Source organism: Neoarius graeffei, chromosome 14, assembly GCF_027579695.1.
Source record: "Neoarius graeffei isolate fNeoGra1 chromosome 14, fNeoGra1.pri, whole genome shotgun sequence".
Lineage (NCBI taxonomy): Eukaryota > Metazoa > Chordata > Actinopteri > Siluriformes > Ariidae > Neoarius > Neoarius graeffei.
This window is the reverse complement of record NC_083582.1, coordinates 30,533,024-30,553,965: the sequence shown is the minus strand read 5'-3', so window position 1 is coordinate 30,553,965 and position 20,942 is coordinate 30,533,024. Positions and strand designations below refer to the sequence as shown.

Genomic DNA, 20,942 nt, shown 5'->3' with positions numbered 1-20,942 from the left:
ATAGCAACCAAGCTCGAGCTCGCAACCTGTGCAGTCTGCGCAGCTCAACCAACCGAATATCAGTCTTTGTTTTATGTGAGTTGTTGCAACTATGTATACACTGCTGTGCACCTCAATAAACCGAATGGTAATTAGTCTTTTGATTTTTCCGTGAGGTTTGCCTTATGCAAAGAAAGACAGCATAGACGTTTTTTCCTCCCTATAAGTGGGGGGGACCGAGCGAGGTGAATTTAAATCTGGGTGGGACGAATCCCACCCGTCCCACCCTCTGTCTGCGCCCGTGATTATGCGCCATGTTGTTGTAACTTTTTTTGAGAGACCCGCCGCCTACTTCAGCGCAGAATAGTGACGTTTGTGGCTTGTTGATGACGTGTAAGTCGGATGAATGCGACCTGGCGGTTCAGACTGAAGTCGCATATGAAAAGAGCGGATAGGAATCGGAATTAGGACCACATATCCAAACGGCCTGGGTCGGATTTGAAAAAATCGGATCTGTGTCGTTCATATTGTCAATAAAAGATCGGATACAGGTCACATATGGGCGAAAAGATCGGATTTGAGTCACTTCAGCCTGCAGTGTGAACGTAGCCTATGTTACCCCTTTTCCACCAAATCAGTTCCAGGGCTGGTTCGGGGCTGGTGCTGGTTCACAACTTGTTCAACTTGCGAGCCAGCTGAGAACCAGTTTGCTTTTCCATAGCTCGCGGTGCTAAGGGAAGCCATGTCAGTTACGTCGCTGTATACGTTAGTTACGTCGCTACGTTGGCATAAACCTTGGCGCGAACATCGAAGCAAAAACAACAATAATAATAATAATGGATGACTTCGTGTTTGTACAGCTGCTGCTTCTCGTCGCTTAAAAATGGCGATCTTTCGCGGTCTTGTTATTGTTGTTGGTCTTCACAACTCGGCCCCCCCGCTGACGTAAGCGGTTCTTTCCTCTGGCCCAGCAGAGAGTTGGTGCTAGCCTGGAACCGGTTTTTCTGGCCCCAGAGCCAGTTCTTTGTCAGTGGAAACAGAAAACCCGGTTCCAAACTAAGCACTGGCCCCGAACCAGCCCTGGAACTGCTTTGGTGGAAAAGGGGCATGTGTCAGCCCTGTGATGACCTGGCGACTTGTCCAGGGTGTACCCCGCCTTTCGCCCGTAGTCAGCTGGGATAGGCTCCAGCTTGCCTGCGACCCTGTAGAACAGGATAAAGCGGCTAGAGATAATGAGATGAGATGAGAACTTTATTGATCCTTTTGGAAGGGTTCCCTCAGGGAAATTAAAATTCCCGCAGCATCGTTACAGGATAAACGGAGAATAGAAAAAAAGAGAGAACTTGTAGATCAAGTATTTACATATAAGAAGGTGGTTTCTTCTTCTTATAATGTAAACACACACCCAGAGTAGTGGGCAGCCACACTAGAGCGCCAGGTACCTTGCTCAAAGGCACCTCAGCCCAAGTCAACCTAACTGCATGTCTTTGGACTGTGGCGGAAACCGGAGCACCCGGAGGAAACCCACGCAGACACGGGGAGAACATGCAAAGTCCACACAGAAAGGCCCTCGCCGGCCGCTGTGTTCGAACCCGGAATCTTCTTGCTGTGAGGCAACCGTGCTAACCACTACACCACTGTGCCACCCAAATAATAAGAGATGAAAAAAAAAGTCCAGCAGGAGAAGTATTGCACAGCACATTGTCCAGTATTGCTTTTTGTCAGGCTAGACTAGGCTACTGCTCCTTCCCGTCCTCTGTCCTCCTGTTGCCTCCCCCGAGAGGAGTTGTACAGTTTGATGGAAGGAGTTTTTAAAGGGCATATTCTGGACCAATTTTGTTTTTTTTAAATATGAAAGTATGTCTCTTTACACGCTCAAGAAGGATAATTTTGCACAAGGCCATCTGTCTACAGCAGAAAAAAGTAAAATGACAAAATGCGTCTGGAGCCAGATTTGTGACGTTACCTGCGGAAGCGCCAGCAGGCTACACGAGCTTTGTGCAGTTTCAGTGCACAGCCTGTGTAGACCAAGCGCTCCCATTTCTCTCTCGTTGTCCGGTCTTTTGGAAAACGATGAGGACTAATCCCATCAAGATTGGTGTTGCTACACCCTCCTACGATACATCTGTTAACCATTTTAATAATTACGCGATAACGTTGAAGAAATTTGCAGAAAACCACCAGGTCGTTTTCTCATAAACAAACCAGCGCTGATGTAGGATTCAGATGGAGGGGTCCCGCACGCGACGTCACAAAAATCAGTGTTTGCTGGGAAATCCAAATGCCAAGTTTTTTCAGAGGCGGACCAGTTCGCCTCAAACGGCTTGATTTCAACTGAATTTTTCTGGTATTGCGCAAGGTAAAAAAATTGCAGAGAATGCAGAATGTTACAGATATTTGACCAAAGTTTAATATAAAATAGGAGAATTACATTGATCTTGCTCCTGAATTTATCCATGATATGCACTTTAAATAGGCAAACACAGTTCCCTTAATTGAGCTCAGGTGCGCCTTGTTCACTGCGCGCGTGCCGAAGTCCACTCGGCGCGCCTTCAGGTGGACGTGCCACAGTGCACAGGACTGACGCTCTATCACTGATGAAGCTGGCAAATCTGGAAATTAATCTAAATTGGAATGATATGGCGTTCTGGCTGCTGTGTAAACCGTTTTCAAAACAGCGGCTCTGACACTTCACGGTTGAAGATCGCGTGGATAAGCAACGTCTGCTGTGGACCAAACGAACTTTATTCAACATGGCTAAAAACCAAATGGGCTGATGAGTGTAATATAATATGCCAATACGAGTCACGATATAAGGTTAATAAAACCGAAAATGTAATTGAATAACACGTTAATTAAGAAATAAAGCGAGTTAATGATCTTTTGGCTGTTGCAAAAGTAAGACTTTCAATACGTAAATTGTGCATGAGCATTTACTCAAACTTCCGCTGGAAAAAAGGAATTGATTCCCGATTACTTAACGCATCAGATCACGTGACGGTGTTCCACAAGTATTAACACCTTTGTCCACAGTTATCGACACCCAAATGATTTATTTATAAAAAATAATCGGTGTGTGGTATTAAGTGAACAAAACAGTTTTTGTTTAAAATTTGTTTTACATAGATTTATATTTAGTACATCTTTTATATCGATGTCCATGCTTACATTTGTAAACAAACATTAGAATGACTTCCTCATTTATGTAAGCACTGACATCGATATATTTATCAATGTGTCAGAAAATCTTTGTTCCGCTTTCTAAATATTTTTGTAGATCATGTTTTGTTAGTCATTCGCTGTTTTATATTAATTTCTAGTTTTGTTGTTTCCCAGTAAATGTCAACAGGCAATTGACATTATAACTGCATGAAAATCCAGGTCAAAGGTCGCATGTCATTCCTCGAACCAAAATATAAAATGTCTACTTATATTGTAATATGTGGTAAATATTTACAGCAAACTGCAAAAAATTAATATCCATTTTCTGAATGGAATAGAAAAATCTGAATATTTTCAACATGTAATTTTTTAGATGCTCAGAATTTAATTCTGGTCTAATTCTATTTATTGCAGTAGGATTCCAAATACTCTGTAAACATTCCATTCTGTTATGAATCAGAAAAAAAATTATCATGGCACCTTTTTTAAAAATTTTATTTATTTATTTAAAGTAGTTCATCGACTTGAGCAATGTTACACAAATATCAATCCATAACAGTTGTAAATGTCACTTAATTCCGCAGGGTGTCGATAATGGTGGACACCGGTGAAAGTGATCACTATTATCGACACCTCACGTGACTTCTCAAACGCGCGTTTAGATATAGAAATAGAGAAACAAAGTAGGTTTCGACAAGGAGATCATGAAATATCAGTGAATTTGATCAGTAAAAACATGTCCATGATCTTTCCGCCAGCCTTACCTGTGACAATAACGTCCGGGTTTTCATCAAATTGCTGATTGTGCTAAAAAAATTCCATCTCCGGTAATGAACTGTGTCATCAGGCGACAAGATCAAAGTGCGAGAGGGTCTTCCGGTTGATTACTTAACACTGTATAAGAGAAACTAAAATAATCACCATAAATGTAATTATAGTAGTAAAAGAGCTGTTAAAAATGATCAGAGACTGAACTGAAAAAGGGAAAAACAATAACCGTGAAGCAAAGCGCTGTAAAGAATGGGGGTAAAGTTGAGAATTTATGAAAGGCAGAAAAAAAGTCAGGAAATACTTTTCTTGGGGCAAATTTGATTGGATATGACGGTTTAAAACACAAACCAAGTACACGCCATGTGTGGGATAATATGGCGGCCAGATGGCTTCACTCATCCATACAGCATGGATTGGCAAATTAGCTCTCTAGATATTTTACGGAGATCAGTGATGACACCATGACGCCCGAAACACAGATCCCTTCAGTCACTTGCCGGCTGATAAGACTTTTGCTTTGGCAGGGTTTTTATTTATTTATTTTCATTTATTTTTTTACCGACCCCCTGTATTACTGCCACTGTCTGACATGCTCGGGGACAGTCGGGGCTCTGACTGTGCCTCCTCGTGGCTGTTTCGGCCCTTAAATCATCTTCAGTGCTTGCAGAAGCTCGCCCAAAAACCTTCGTCAGCTTAGACCGCGCCATTGTTCGGTTCACGCAGAGATATTTACACCACCACGCCAGGCCCATTAAGATGCACTGCGATTGGTCAAAATTTGGCGCCCATTTGGTCTTTGTGTAGTTGATTTTTATTGGTCACAAGGACATGCTCGTGGTTTACACTCTGGCTTCCCGCCGTTTCTTCACTGGAGTTGGATTTCAGCAAACGGTGGGATTTCTAGAAAAAATGACATGATGATGATGACATGCAGATTTGTCACTGTGACGACTGCGAGTAATTTTCTCTTGGTTACTAACGGATGATGTTCGTCAATGATGAGCGTGACGAGCGCCAGCGGGAACCCTGAGAATCTAGCGTGAAACAATAACGCATCCGTCGAATGCGAGCGAGAGACAAGCGGGTAACTTTACCTCTCTAGCTGCTGAAAGGTTTGTCTGAAATCGCTTTGACTGGCTGCTAGCAGGGTACAGCTTTTTAAAGTTGATCTCTGAACAGGTAAACAACAGATGAAGCCACTGACCACTCTGATGCTTTCTAATAGGTGGGAAAGGTCCTCCGTTCACACCAACACTGCTGCTTTCTGACACCGGACACTTGCAACAGAAATACAGGAAGTTCTCAGTTGTCATCAGAGAGCAATGTGGCTGCTGCTCAACTGAGCACCATGGGAGGATGTGTGGGAAGAGAGCGTCCAGAATCCCGAGGCTCATCTCGGCAAAGAAGAGGACAGAGAAAACGTGGAGGTAAGATTTCTACTCATTTAAAGGGGCGGTAGTGTTTTTTTTTTAAAAATTATTCCTTACTTGTACAAAATAACCTGTAAGATTTAGTAGAACATGATTAAAAAAACCAACAGATTAAGACATGACCTTAGAGGAAGATGTATTGAGTTTCTGTGAAAACCCATTTGGAGAATATGGTTCTGGTTCCGGACAAGATTGCTTGTTTTATGTTTAGATGCGTCTTCTCTCAGTCATGATGTAGGCCTGTGCTCGAGAGAAGACTCTGACTCACTTCTCCCAGCTTGTCCCACTTGTCTTGATCCACATGTCATATTAATTGGAGCATAGTTTTACACCGGACGCCCTTCCTGCCACAGCCCTCCCGTTTCCGGGCTTGGGGAAGCAACCATTCTCTCTCTCTCTCACGCACACACCTACGGTCAATTTAGAGTCACCAGTTAACCTAACCTGCATGTCTTTGGACTGTGGGGGAAACCGGAGCACCCGGAGGAAACCCACGCGGACACGGGGAGAACATGCAAACTCCGCACAGAAAGGCCCCTGTCAGCCACTGGGCTCAAACCCAGAACCTTCTTGCTGTGAGGCGACAGTGCTAACCACTACACCACCGTGCCATCCTGTGCTCAGGAGAAGACCAGCGAATCACCCGAATGAATGAACCGATACTGAATTGAACTAACCACTGATTTGTTCATCTGACTCTTTGTTTTACGACTGATCGTCTCCGTACCACCAAAACAAACCGCGAGTTGGCGTAGTGGTTAGCGTGTCTGCCTCTCGACTAGGAGGTCGCGAGTTCTACTCGCAGTCGGGTCATACTAAAGACCATCATAAAAATAGGTACCCTATGGGTACATGTGGCTACTGCTTAAAAATAAAATAGTTTTTTGATGCCATGTCCATACAGTAAACATAGCATGCTTTTTTTTTTTTTTTTTTTTAAACTGACACAGTAGCCACAAAAATGAAGAATTTAAAAATCACAGAAGTAAAATATACCAAGTGTCTCTGTACTTTATATTATTCGATTCTTACCTCTTACAGTTTTCGAAACTGAAATCTCTGAACCGAGGCTGACATACACACGCTGTCACCATGACCCAACAGGGCTCAACATTAACTTTTAAACCCACTTGCCCTAGGGGGCAAGGGGGGGGTTAATTTCCACTTGCCCCCCAATATTATCACTTGCCCCTATTTTGCAAGCACCACTCTTGTGTGGATGATTTTTTTTTTTTAGGAAAACCATAGAATAGTTGTGAATTGCAACATAAAATGATCACACATTGAGTTGAAGTTTGGCTATTGATTAAGTTTTTATTATTAAGTTTGGTTATTGGTTACTTGTAACGGACAATAACAATTTTATCCCAAATAGTTTTTCCTGCCCTCGTCAACTTGTTTCCATTTCACATGCATACAGCTGTTGTAAAGTTCAGTGTGTTTGTGTAGAAGTCTCTCAGACTGGAGGTTCATTACTTGATAATGTAGAAATCATAAAATAGAAATCTGTAGCTAAGTTTGTACGAAGATAATAGGGTGCCAAGACTTTTGAACAGTACTGTGTTTGAGAATATTATTTATCATCCACCTCTAGGTTTAAAAAAAACCCTGCGCTGCGTCATGACAGGATAATGTTGGAGTTTAAAACTGTTTAGTGTGTAGGTTGTGGGTGTTTTTATACAGACCTGGCAACGTGTAACTGAATCAGTGCAGCCGGTCTGTCATGGCAGACCGCTTTTTTTGTTTTTTAATAACCTAGAGGTGGAGTGTGTGTGTATGTATGTATGTTCCACGGGACTGTGTTCCTCTGATAACAGAAACAAAGCTCCAGCTCTTTCTGCTCTTAATCTGTTCTGTTCTTTCAGGATTTATCACGCATGTCCCTCCTGGTTGAGTTTTTTATGCCCGAGTTGTTTGAAAACAAGGGTTTTCTGTGTCGAATAAGGAAGCGGTTTCACCTTTTAAGAAAATCAAGCACTTTCATGAAGGCGCTGACTCGAAAGCGAGCAGAAAAAAATAAAACAATTCTTAGGCAAACTCTTCCATCCTCACTTCCGACTTTTTGTAAAATACATTTTAAATACAATCGTGAATTTCTCTGGAGTTTTCAGGCTGAGCTCCTCTCGTCGTATTCTTTAACCACTCATTTCCTCGTTGTTCTTGAAGGATTTGCTTCTATTTGTTAATGTTTTTCTTGATAGCGGAGACACGGTAATGTCTTTTATCTATTTTTCTATTTGAACAAGCAAAAAGAGTGCTAAAGTTAACCATATTGAAGACCGATTAAGCCTTGCTTGCATGAAACACGGTGTCTGTCTGACCCCAGCTGTAATTATCACGTGATGGGTGACGTCATGCATAAGGGATCAAAAACAGTATGTGTACCATACTACAACAGTGGGGGGGATATAAAATAACTTGCAAAGCAGTAAATGAAACCGAGACTAAGAAAACAGCCAAGGCAGAATGGTGGATACGGAGTAAGGGACGCTTTGAGGAACTGAAATAAAAGATCAAAAAGCCTCATTTTTGTTGATAGTTCGTAATATACCGGTATGCTCATTCCAGCTTGCCTGGTCGTGCATGTCGAGGGCATATCCTACTTGCCCGAACGCATGTTTCACGTGCCCTGGGCAGTCGGGCAGTGCTTAATGTCGAGCCTTGCTGAAACGCTTTTATTTCCCGAAAATGGCCTGGCGCTAGAGCTCCGTGGCCTCGGTACTCTTTTCAACAACTTCCTGTAATAACTCGGAAGTGCACCACATTTCCATCACACATGGGACCGCTGGGCGTTTATTTCGAATGGTGAACCGAATTGTATACGCTCACCGGCCATTTTAATAGGAGCACCTGTACGTGTGCGCGCATGCACAGTGCGCTGCTGTTATACTCTTACATTCTTACAACACGATGACACAGTGGTTCCTGTCTCTGACGCAGTAGCCACAAAAACGGCAAAAGTACCACCGTAGAAGCTGAATAATTCTGAGGAAAGAACTGCAATGTATCGTTTTTTCTGGAAATGCTAGCCTACTGAATGAATGAAAAGAGCGACTCTTGAACAAATTGAATGACGAGCTTGTTTACCGAAATGAATGAGAATTTCTTGTGCTACTGTGCCCTAAAGGCAAGTGAAGATCCTGGGGACGGAGCTTTGTGAATATGGGTGGGAATCTCATTCTTCATTATCTGTAGCTGCTTTATCCTGTTCTACAGGGTCGCAGGCAAGCTGGAGCCTATCCCAGCTGACTACGGGCGAAAGGCGGGGTACACCCTGGACAAGTCGCCAGGTCATCACAGGGCTGACACATAGACACAGACAACCATTCACACACACATTCACACCTACGGTCAATTTAGAGTCACCAGTTAACCTAACCTGCATGTCTTTGGACTGTGGGGGAAACCGGAGCACCCGGAGGAAACCCACATGGACATGGGGAGAACATGCAAACTCCGCACAGAAAGGCCCTCGCCGGCCACGGGGCTCGAACCCGGACCTTCTTGCTGTGAGGCGACAGCGCTAACCACTACACCACCGTGCAGCCCTGGGTGGGAATCATTCAAATTAAATCATTGAAACCCACCTAAATGTTCGAGACTAAGTTTACCTATTGCACCTTTAAGACAGCTGCTAAAGTACATTAACCAGCTCTGAAGGGTGGTAATATTTTTATTTAATTTTGTGTAATTGTGACTGAGCAGTTAAAGGAAAGCTCCACCTTTTAGATACACGTTAAGTACAGTCCCACTCAAAATGTATGAATGAGTAGGTGTGTCCAAACTTTTCACAGGTACTGTAAGTGTTTACAGTGGTGCTTGAAAGTTTGTGAACCCTTTAGAATGTTCTATATTTCTGCATAAATATGACCTAAAACATCATCAGATTTTCACACAAGTCCTAAAAGTAGATAAAGAGAACCCAGTTAAACAAATGAGACAAAAATATTATACTTGGTCATTTATTTATTGAGGAAAATGATCCAATATTACATATCTGTGAGTGGCAAAAGTATGTGAACCTCTAGGATTAGCAGTTAATTTGAAGGTGAAATTAGAGTCAGGTGTTTTCAATCAATGGGATGACAATCAGGTGTGAGTGGGCACCCTGTTTTATTTAAAGAACAGGGATCTATCAAAGTCTGATCCTCACAACACATGTTTGTGGAAGTGTATCATGGCACGAACAAAGGAGATTTCTGAGGACCTCAGAAAAAGCGTTGTTGATGCTCATCAGGCTGGAAAAGGTTACAAAACCATCTCTAAAGAGTTTGGACTCCACCAATCCACAGTCAGACAGATTGTGTACAAATGGAGGAAATTCAAGACCATTGTTACCCTCCCCAGGAGTGGTCGACCAACCAAGATCACTCCAAGAGCAAGGCGTGTAATAGTTGGCGAGGTCACAAAGGACCCCAGGGTAACTTCTAAGCAACTGAAGGCCTCTCTCACATTGGCTAATGTTCATGAGTCCACCATCAGGAGAACACTGAACAACAATGGTGTGCATGGCAGGGCTGCAAGGAGAAAGCCACTGCTGTCCAAAAAGAACATTGCTGCTCGTCTGCAGTTTGCTAAAGATCACGTGGACAAGCCAGAAGGCTATTGGAAAAATGTTTTGTGGATGGATGAGACCAATATAGAACTTTTTTGGTTTAAATGAGAAGTGTTATGTTTGGAGAAAGGAAAACACTGCATTCCAGCATAAGAACCTTATCCCATCTGTGAAACATGGTGGTGGTAGTATCATGGTTTGGGCCTGTTTTGCTGCATCTGGGCCAGGACGGCTTGCCCTCATTGATGGAACAATGAATTCTGAATTATACCAGGGAATTCTAAAGGAAAATGTCAGGACATCTGTCCATGAACTGAATCTCAAGAGAAGGTGGGTCATGCAGCAAGACAACGACCCTAAGCACACAAGTCGTCCTACCAAAGAATGGTTAAAGAAGAATAAAGTTGATGTTTTGGAATGGCCAAGTCAAAGTCCTGACCTTAATCCAATCAAAATGTTGTGGAAGGACCTGAAGCGAGCAGTTCATGTGAGGAAACCCACCAACATCCCAGAGTTGAAGCTGTTCTGTATGGAGGAATGGGCTAAAATTCCTCCACGCCGGTGTGCAGGACTGATCAACAGTTACCGCAAACGTTTAGTTGCAGTTATTGCTGCACAAGGGGGTCACACCAGATACTGAAAGCAAAGGTTCACATACTTTTGCCACTCACAGATATGTAATATTGGATCATTTTCCTCAATAAATAAATGACCAAGTATAATATTTTTGTCTCACTTGTTTAACTGGGTTCTCTTTATCTACTTTTCGGACTTGTGTGAAAATCTGATGTTTTAGGTCATATTTATGCAGAAATATGACGTTCAAGCACCACTGTATAGGAATTATCTGTGATCTGTGTTTAGTGATTTTGGCGCTAGTTTGTTGGTCGTTGTTTGCCGTATTTGTATTATTCCCATGAGGATTTTGCGGTTGTGTGACACTGTGATGTCACAGGGGGATGATGTTATTGCTCATACAGTTACAATGCTGTTTAACAGAAGGGGAAAAAAATCAAACACAAGTGAGAACAGTCAGCTTTTGCTGTTGGCTCCTAAAGCAGGGGTGGGAGTCTTATTTTCCAGCCACCCTCATGTTTTAATGAGGGCTGTAATGCTGAAATGGAGGAGACGGAAACGATTGGACTCAAATCCCAGAATGCAGCGTAATATATTTGATCTAATTGTGCCAAATTGGAGGAAAGGCTCCACTAAGCCTAGTTAGCGAGAAGTGTGATGGCATTATTTAGCATGAAAGTCAGACAGGCTAAAGGACTGATGCGCTGCTACATCACTGTTTTTAGGGTGACCACTTCCAAAAAGACAAAGTGGGACAAGTAGTACGTTTTGGTGGGACAGACGCAGCAACTTAAAGCTTTCATTTCTAGCCTATATCTTACCAAGATATATTTTGTATCCTGCCTTTAAACCTGTAAACACTGACCATACATTTCACAATTTAGACCATAAGGCCAATAAAACAAAACCATTTGATTTTATGCATATGTTTTCATCCTAAAAACACACCAATGTTGCGAAGTAATGTCTTTATCATTAGTCAACTCAACTGTCAAAAGTGTTGACAAAAGGAGTAACTACTCAAGGCACGTAACCTATACGCTCTTCCAGATTACTCTACGCTGACACAATTCAACTAAAGGTACAATGAAAAATCTGGAATTAAAAATAATCTTATGTTAAATAAAACTTCAGTGCAAACATATTACGAATGTGCATGTTGCACTGAATGGTAGACGCTGGTAACTTCAGCTGCGGTGACTATCTGACTCGCTGTCATACGTCGGACTTAAGAGAAACTACTGCATAGATTGAGTCGTTTCTTGCCGTTGAAACCTTTTCCGGTGAGACTCGCATCCGCCGTGTCTCTCGACATCGTGCTCACCAACTACTTTTGCACAAATAACAAAAAGCGCTGTCGGGTTCATCCGTCGGTCTTACCCAGGAATATGGTGTCGTCCGTTCTGTACTGAAAGAGCACTTTCTTTTTTCGGGCGGCACACTGGCCATAGTTTCGCATTCAGGCAACGACTGTCCCTCTCGGTGTCTGTTCGATTTCATGTGGTGGGGCGTTTACGTTCCCGATGGTTTGGTTTGATTGACGTAGCCTACGACCCAGCCTATCGGACAGACGTCCTCATTCTCTCCTGCAACCATTGGACAAAATGAAAGGCAAGAATGCTGTCCAGAGTCATAGATGGATCTACCGCTCTGGTGCCGTCTCTCCGTTGGAGTAATGCACCAGGCAAATGGACTAGATCGCACCTGTTTTTTTTCATGTTGTCAATGAATCCTAATATTCTAATATGCGGGACAAATGCTCAAATGGCTGTACAGAATAACCTAAAGCGGGACGGGTGGCCAACCTACTCGTTTTGGGTCGAGGTGAAGCGAGAGTTAAATCACACTGAACCACTGAGCAAGAGAGGGGGAATAAATGCGACTTGGTACCAACGGGAAACCTGAGCCTGGGATGATGCACACACCCACCCTGTTCTGGCAGGGGTGGATGAGCTCCTGGTCCACATCCCTCACTTCCTCCCTGTACTTGTTCTTGATGTAAGTTAGGCTCGAAGATCTCAGCCTGCACAAATCCGTCATAGAGAAGGGTAGCAGAATTCCAGTGGTGCTACTTGAAGCCATTGGGTACGGTACTCCTGCTCCAATGATCTCCAAATCCTGCTCAAAGCCATGTCTTGAAATTTCTTTTTCTTTTTTTCTTTTTTTTTAAATGTCTGCTCTTCCCTGATCTCTGTCAGTTATTCCTGTGCCAGCATTGGCACGTCTTTTGAGCTTTCCAGTACACATGAGCTCCAAGGGTCACGGACCCAGTGAAACGGCACGAAAGATTCTGAGCGGTAAATCTCGTGTTGAGGACTTTCAGATGCTGAGAGATAAGGCCAGAAAGTGTGCTGCTGTTTGAATGTTCACGACGCGAAGGAAGCATGTCAAGCCTGCCCTGCTTCACAAAGTAGTGCCAGTGTTTGCGCTTCGAGCTCCAGCCACATAATTTGTCAGATGAGGTGAGAGGATATGCGGAATTCTCTCCCATCAGGAACGTTCAGAGTTCTTCCTTTAACTCTTACGTTCGGCCCGAAAGCCAGCGGATGGCCGTGTGACAAAAAGCTCCCATTTCCTCATATAAAATCTAAAAGAGACAAGTGTTTAATGGCTACGTCATTGATGAAATTAACAATGTCCGTCATTCTGTTCAGAACATCTGAAAGTTCTTTTGGTAGCTTCTTTGCAACTCGTTCCTCCCTGTGAAGGAAGCAGTGAGTGAGTGGGTTCTGCAGTCTGACCCTGTTGACGAAACCCTTGTCGTGACCCATCACAGCTGCAGTCTCGTCAGCGCAAATGCTGATACGGTTCTTCCAAATTAATCCCCCCTCCCTTTTTCAAGATGCTCAGTTGTCGCATGATAAATCTCCTCAAGTTGTTTTGTGAGGAATTGGTTTGCAAAATAAAAATTTTCTCTGATATGGTCCCCGTCTAGCAGTGTTGTAGCCGAGTCACTAAACCTCGAGTCAGAGTCCAGTCTCGAGTCCGAGAACAAGACTCCAACCGCACCATTTGACGGTGGTCGTTTCGGCGCTGTTCACATGAGTTTGTTCCTGAACATGGCGTATGAACAGGTGAATGTGCTTCTCTTTATCAGGAAGTGTGAAGTATTCTGTCAGAGATGGTTGGGAGATGGATGTAAGTGCAGAAGGTGTGTTGACAAGGGTTTCATGCAAGTGAAGACAGGTAAACAACCCAGAACAGCAGGCAAAATCGTAAAACAGTGAAACAGGTCGAGCGAGGCACAAACAGGCTATTATAGACTCGGCAGAATCAAAGACTAGAAACAGGAACTCGGGGATCAGGAAACCAAACAAGGAAATAAAGCTCGGTAATGTGTCAGTAACACAACTCAATACTTCACAAAGTGTGTGTTCACAGTTCTTATATAGGCACGCTGATTGTGCCTTAATGCTGTGCAGGTATGAGTCGTTTCATGTGTACGAGAGTCCACTTGGTGAACGCGCCCGAGAGTCTATCTGATGCACGCGCCAAGGCGCACAGGTGCGACGCTCTTACACGAAATTGGTACAAAAATTAATGGAAATATAAATATCTTAGGCCAAATTATTATGGCATGTTAGAAAAATAAAGAGAAAATCCGAGTCCTCGTCTGCAATTTACGAGTCCGAATGCAGTTAACGCACAAGTCCGAGTCATCAGCACTCAAGTCCAAGTCAAGTCACGAGTCCTTAAAATTAGGGCACGAGTCAGACTCGAGTACTACAAGCGTTCCGTCTACAAATCGAACATTTGCCAAAAGCTGAGCATGCCCACTGACTTCTATTGATTCATCAACTTGAAAGGAAAAATTCCCACAAGATCCAGTATTTTTCCAAAACCACGTCTTCTGTATCTTCAGACCTCACTGATAGGGCTGGGTATCACAGTCAATTTCCTAGATTGATTCGATTTCAATTCTTAGGGTTTTAAATTGATTAATCATGATTCGATTCGGGCGGCACGGTGGTGTAGTGGTTAGCGCTGTCGCCTCACAGCAAGAAGGTCCTGGGTTCGAGCCCCGGGGCCGGCGAGGGCCTTTCTGTGTGGAGTTTGCATGTTCTCCCCGTGTCCGCGTGGGTTTCCTCCGGGTGCTCCGGTTTCCCCCACAGTCCAAAGACATGCAGGTTGGGTTAACTGGTGACTCTAAATTGACCGTAGGTGTGAATGTGAGTGTGAATGGTTGTCTGTGTCTATGTGTCAGCCCTGTGATGACCTGGCGACTTGTCCAGGGTGTACCCCGCCTTTCGCCCGTAGTCAGCTGGGATAGGCTCCAGCTTGCCTGCGACCCTGTAGAAGGATAAAGCGGCTAGAGATAATGAGAGGATTCGATTCGATTCAATCTGAATCAATTCAATCTGCTCTTAAATAATGCAAATATCTCTATATAATGCATTGCAAAATACACGTCTTTATTTTGTAAATTTGACAGTTCACACGTAACTGTAAACAAAACTGTCTTATCTTCCTGTAATTAAAAAAAGTGCAAATAAAAGTGCAAATGAACGTTGCAGCAAATTGTATTAAGTGAAAAAATATTAACAAAAAATATTAACAAGTATTAATATTAACAAAACGAAGACAGTGAACTTAAACTGTCACCGTTAAGTAGGACTGCGTTGACAGTAGGGATGTTAACCGATGACCGTTTGACCGAATCAACGTCAACCGGTTAATTTTTTTTTTGGTTGTTGGTTAAAAAAAAAATCAATCGTTTTGAAGCTGCCGATTTTGGAGCGGAGAACCTGGAATCCTGTGTTGTAAACGCTTGGGGCATGCCATGCGGTGTAAGGACGACAGCTGACAAATCAGAAACACCCATTCAGTCATGTCCCGCCCTCCCGCCCCAGTTGAAGACAGCTGCCACTCGGCGAAAGAAAAGTGTAGACACAGGCTTTTTAGCTTACAAATTACTATTCTGGTTTTTTTTTTATTATTATTGTTAGAAGGCACATGGAGTTTAGTCCTGCCTTGGCCAGTGCATTCTGAACGTATGTTTCGGTCTGTCGCCAACAATGCATGCTATTGCAGATCAGATCTCTCCACACAAACTAAAGGCGCAGATGCCGACTTTTTCACGGCTGAATCGTGCAGATCCGAATTATTATTATTATTATTATTTTTTTTTTTTTTTTTAGGGGGGGCGTTGGAGTGTCTGAATAATTTCATCAGAGTAAATTCTGTATTAAAATTGCTAAATAAGCAAATGCCGTTGAAATTATTCAGACACTCCAACGCCCCCCCTAAAAAAAAAAAAAACGGATCTGCACGATTCAGCCATGAAAAAGGCAGCATCCGCCAAAAGGCGCGCCGTTTGCATCCCTGTTTAAACTCGTAGGTTAACTGACTTGAACTGGCTAATGAGGCTCGGTGGTCAGTCAAGATTTTTTTTTTTAGTTTTCGCCATCCCTAGTTGACAGCGATGTCCAGGTGTCACACGTGATAGCGACTCTGTTTGCTGACTGCATTTTCATTCGTATCGCGTCTTTCACAGATGTATACATCATGGATATCACAGTTTCAGTCAGATGTTTACGTTGCACCATAACATAGTGTGGTTCGAGTACCTGAATGAGCTGCCTGAATCCTTCATTTTCCACTACTGAGTATGGGCGTAAATCTCTGCAAACAAAAGTTGCGATGGCCTCTGTTATCTTTATGGCCCGCAGAGACTCTGACGGTAATGCTAGCAGGTCCTTCAGTTTCTTTTGTTTTGCTCTGGGCAGCTTGTTGTCAGAAGCTAAGGTTAGCGTAGTGCGGTACCTTGTCAGGTGGTTTCTGAGGTTTGTAGTATTCCTACAATAACTGAGCTCTGCTTGGCATATCTTGCAAACTACCTTGGTTTTATCAAGCTCTTCGTCCTTTGTCGTTTTAAATTTGAAATGATTCCACACGCCAGATTTCATTTGAGACGGCTCGCCGAGCGGTGTTTTCCCTGCCTCAGCCATGGCTCTGGCCTCAGCCATTTTGTGTGCGTGTTTGAACGTCACGACGTACGACTGCGCAGCTGCGTCATCACGCACGAGACGGCTGAGGGAGGAAAATCACACAACACACAAGATTGTGTTGTGGGAAAAAAAAAAAACCTCGATCTTGTTCCCTGTGAATTGATAGTGCAAAATTTAAATGAAATCGATCCAAAATCGATTTTTTTTTTACCCAGCCCTACTCACTGATTTGAGTTTCCTTCCAAATGTACAGTCTGACAGTAGAAGCTTTGCAATTTCTTTTGTGGGCCAAGCATTATTTTTCGACAGTTGCTGTGCATCCTGGCAGTATGACCATCTTGGCAATTGCGTGTGGCTTCTTCACCTTAGCTGCTCTCTCGGTCACTAGATAGTTCGCCTCCAGTGCTTTCTCTCCACACTTGCCCACTTGATCACTTGCTTTTGTCGGTTGTACTGACTTTTCCAACTAATTCACTACTCTGCACCCTTGCTGGCTGGTGGTGGGTGATTTGTTGTCAGGCTATTAACTTTACTCAGAGCCATTGCTTGGTTTGACCATTTCATAGCATGGGGGGGGGAGAGCGAGAGAGAGAACATGATTTATCCCCTGGTAAAGATAAAACCATATGACCAGTAGCTGTCCTCGAACTGTCTTTTTATTTGTTTTGCTGCTTTGTCTACGACCCTGCTGCTGAGATACCACTGGATGATAAAGGTGATGGTTCAGATTCAGTTATCTGGTTCTGAGGGCTGTGCGATATGGGAAAAAATGAATATCCCGATACATTTTCTCCATTTCACGATATACGATATATATCTCGATATATTTAAATCTTCTCTAAAGGACCCCATGAAATCTAACTTTTAAGGCCAATTTATGCTGACAACGCAGTCCTCGCAGATGGCGTTGCAGATGGCGTCTGCGTAGCCCCCCCCTTCGCAGACGCTCTGCGCGCACCTCCCAAAAATTGTGACCACCGCAGAAGCCTCGCAGACAAGAGGGCTCTGATTGGTCCATTCTACATCCGCTGTACACGCACTTCCGTTTCCCTACTTTCCCGGTTTGGTTTGTTTTCACGACCGCCATTTTTAAAAACACGAGCGAAGATGGAGCAGCACGAAGAGAGGTTGATCGAGGAAGTGAGGAAGTACGTACATCTATACGACTCCAGTTCTAGTCATTATAAGTAACCGGAGGATAAACACTCCACTAACCACGCCCACCAACTACTCCTAGCGATTTCGCGACTTCGTGCCCCCTTGCGTTGTGGCGGTGAATAACATCGCGCACGCCTATTACTCCCCGCTCAACGATAAATTACAACTGTCTGCGAAAAGCTATCTGCGAAAGTCTTGTCGCAAGAGCATGCAGAGGCCCTTACTCTTTACTGTTTTCACTACAATCCCTGCAGATTAAATAACATTCTTGGTTAACTTTACAGGTGGTTTTCAACAACACATTTTAAATTTTCATGTTAGTGATTAATCACAATTGAATTGAAATAAGACTATTTTTATTCAACAAAGATGTGGCACAAACTGCAAAAACAATCTTGAAAATTTCAACAAAGGGGCAAAACAATACAGAGCTGCTCAGAGCTCAAATCAATAAAGTGCAAGCTCAACACTGAGAAAGACATTTAGCCTAAATAAGAAAAGTGCTCTTTCATTAAATTATTTTAAAAAATAGATCTCCAAGCTATTAACCTGACTACTGAGAACCACTGGAACATTCACAACAGAGAGAGAGAGATTGAGGGAGAGAAGAGAGAGATCTGCAAAACATCATTTCTCTCTTTGCACACTTTTGAACTGAGTGTTTTCTGGCTCTGCCTCTCAGATGTGTATAATTCCGGTATTGCCTTCTCTGTAAAATGTCTGCGACCAGGCAACTCATGTTTGGGATCGAGTGTGTTTTAGTAATTTTTGGAAGCCTGGTTTTTCCACTATACTAACTGGGATCATGTCTTCGGCAATGAAGTTAGTGATTGCATCCGTTATAGCTCTCCATCTCTGACTCGTTTTCTCATATAGGGGGCTTTGGAGAGCGAGGCCGCTATGGTCATTTGTTTAGCTCATGGGGGGGGGTTAGCTCGTGGGCAAGTAGTTCAGAGTTTAAGAGACTCTTCATGCTGTACCGGGTGAGTTTTCAGGTGATGGAATATATTTGTAGTGCTGCTGCCTTTCATGATGACAGGTTTTTTTTGCACACTTTACAAACTGGCATTTGCTGTTCCATGTCATCCTCACGATATCCAAAAAAATGCCAGATGACTGACCCCTTACTAGTTCTTTCAGGAACCAATTCGTCCGCTTCCATTTTTAATTTGTCGCTGAAATTGACAGAGCTTACACAGTAGCGGGTGCAACACCAGCGATTGCACGAACTGAGTCAGCGCTGTAAACCGGAAGTAGGAAATCTTCCTGCTGGCAGTGTTGCCAGATACTGCTGACGTTTTCCAGCCCAAAATATGTTCAAAACGCACTTAAAACCACCCAATCTGGCAACACAACCAAAACTAGGAAATCTTCCCGCAAGTTCCTTTCAGCACCGAGATGTCGCCCGGGATTGGTTGGCAAGTGCGTGACTTTTTTTTTTTTAAACCCTTAGGCAGCCTCTCACGTTACTGCCTGAGGGAGAAAACCACCAGAAAAGGTTTTAAACAAATGCAACAAACACGAAACAAACGCAAGTCAGCAGATGACCATAAAATACTCGATAGTTACGATATAATAATTTTATGTATCTCACACAGAATTTTCGGCGATATATCGAGTATATTCGATATATCGCACAGCCCTACTGGTTCTAGAGCGTAGCTTTTCAAAAACCGTTCCATGCTAGCAGGCTATTTTTGCAGTCGGATGCTGACTCTGGCATTGTGGGTGTGATTATTTATGAGTAGGGATGGGAATTGATAAGATTTTTACAATTCCGATGCCATTTTCGATTCTGCTTAACGATTCGGTTCTTTATCGATTCTCTTATCGATTCTCATTTGAAAAAAGAGGAGAACAAACAGGTCGATTAGCATCAACTTGGATTAGTTTAGGAGTAACACAGATTCACCTGTCCGAAGCCTGTTGAAAACGCGACATTCATTTAAGTATCGCATGCTGTGTGCGCAAATGTTTTTGCATATCACTCGTGTTCCCTCCCAACAATGTAATATCTACTTTGCAATGGCTGCAGGTCGCCCGGTTGTCATCTTTCCTTGAAAAATGCAGCCAAACTTTTTGAGGGTTTAAACCACTTGGTTGCCATGTTTACTGCTTACTGCATGTCGCTACGCACGTTGCGTAACTTGCATAATATACATGACGTTAGTCGTGCCCGCTGGAATCGATAAGGGAATCGTTAGCAAATCTGGCAAACGATTCCATGGAATTGAAACACTGGGAACCGGTTCTCAACAAGAACCGGTTTTCGATTCCCATTCCTATTTATGAGACAGCTACTGATCTGCATTTTCATGGTGAGTAGTTGTGTGGGGTTTTTTTAAAATACGTTTTCTTATGTCAGCCATGATGGAATTGTTTTTTTTTTTGACTGTAGCCCTGACCAAGCCAGATAGCACTCCAATTGAGAGAGGCTGGTGTAGGTAACTGTTAACTAAAATGAAAATACAGACTTGTTCATCGTTTATTCTTGGGTGTCACTGAGGAGCTCAAGTTAATTATAAAGATTTATTATGCAACTTAAAGCTCGTAGGCAATGGTTTTCTAGAGCCTCCTATTTTCCATTTCAAAAAACATTAAATTCCGTTTCAGAGAATGGCTAATTCCATTTAAATTCCGTTTCAGACAATTTGTTTCAGTTATCTGCTCAAATGACAACTAAATTGGCATTTTTAGATTTTCAACATGTCATGCGGTAGCCCTCTGTCACCGCGCCGGCGAGATTTTGTTAGGTGCCATATTGGAAGACCAAGTACATGCACTCACAATATAAAACAAAGTACGAGCGAGAGTAAAGTGACATGATGGATGATAATTCTGGTTATGTGAGTACATTACCAGCTGCAGAAAGGGCACGGTATGTGGAGAAACTGGCTGTGATTGATGGGTTTGACCCATATGATAAGACTCGCGGCAAGGGAGAATGGAAACATAATGAGGACCGGACACCAATTCTGCCATCTGTTTGCTACCCAGACATCGGAAACTATTTGTTGTTTACACCCAGTGCCTACACTCAGTGTTCGAACTATGCCGATATTTTCGGGGGGTCCCTTTTTTTCCCTGGGGGGGGGGCGCTTGCGCTTGCCTCAGAGCGCGGATCTCCAAACACATGAGAAGCCTATCTTACGCACATATCACGCGGACTCCACACACGCATCGCGTCTGAAGTCATAACTCATCAGGGGAAATCATGTCCGCATTGGCATGTTCAAAAAACAACCTCGCGTCAACAATGATACCACACGCAAGGAAAAAAAAAAGTCAGGCTACTCAACAACCAACCTGGCAGCAGCAGTCGTTGTCATATCAGTTTATTTTATCTTTGATGTAAACACAACA

At 43.2% G+C, this 20,942-nt stretch overlaps 1 protein-coding gene across 3 annotated transcripts in view; it reads left to right on the top strand.

Annotated features, from left to right (window-relative positions):
• The window catches only part of ubtd1b (ubiquitin domain containing 1b), a 102,000-nt gene that overhangs the window by 1,715 nt on the left and 79,343 nt on the right, over positions 1 to 20,942 (top strand). For 2 of the 3 annotated variants that reach the window (XM_060939504.1, XM_060939505.1), the window contains exon 2: positions 5,138 to 5,339. In XM_060939504.1, coding sequence (XP_060795487.1) covers positions 5,261 to 5,339 — 79 coding nt within the window. In that variant the 5' untranslated portion in view covers positions 5,138 to 5,260. Of the gene's footprint in view, positions 1 to 3,617; positions 5,025 to 5,137; positions 5,340 to 20,942 lie in introns of those variants that run through there. The other variant, XM_060939506.1, reaches the window with a different exon arrangement.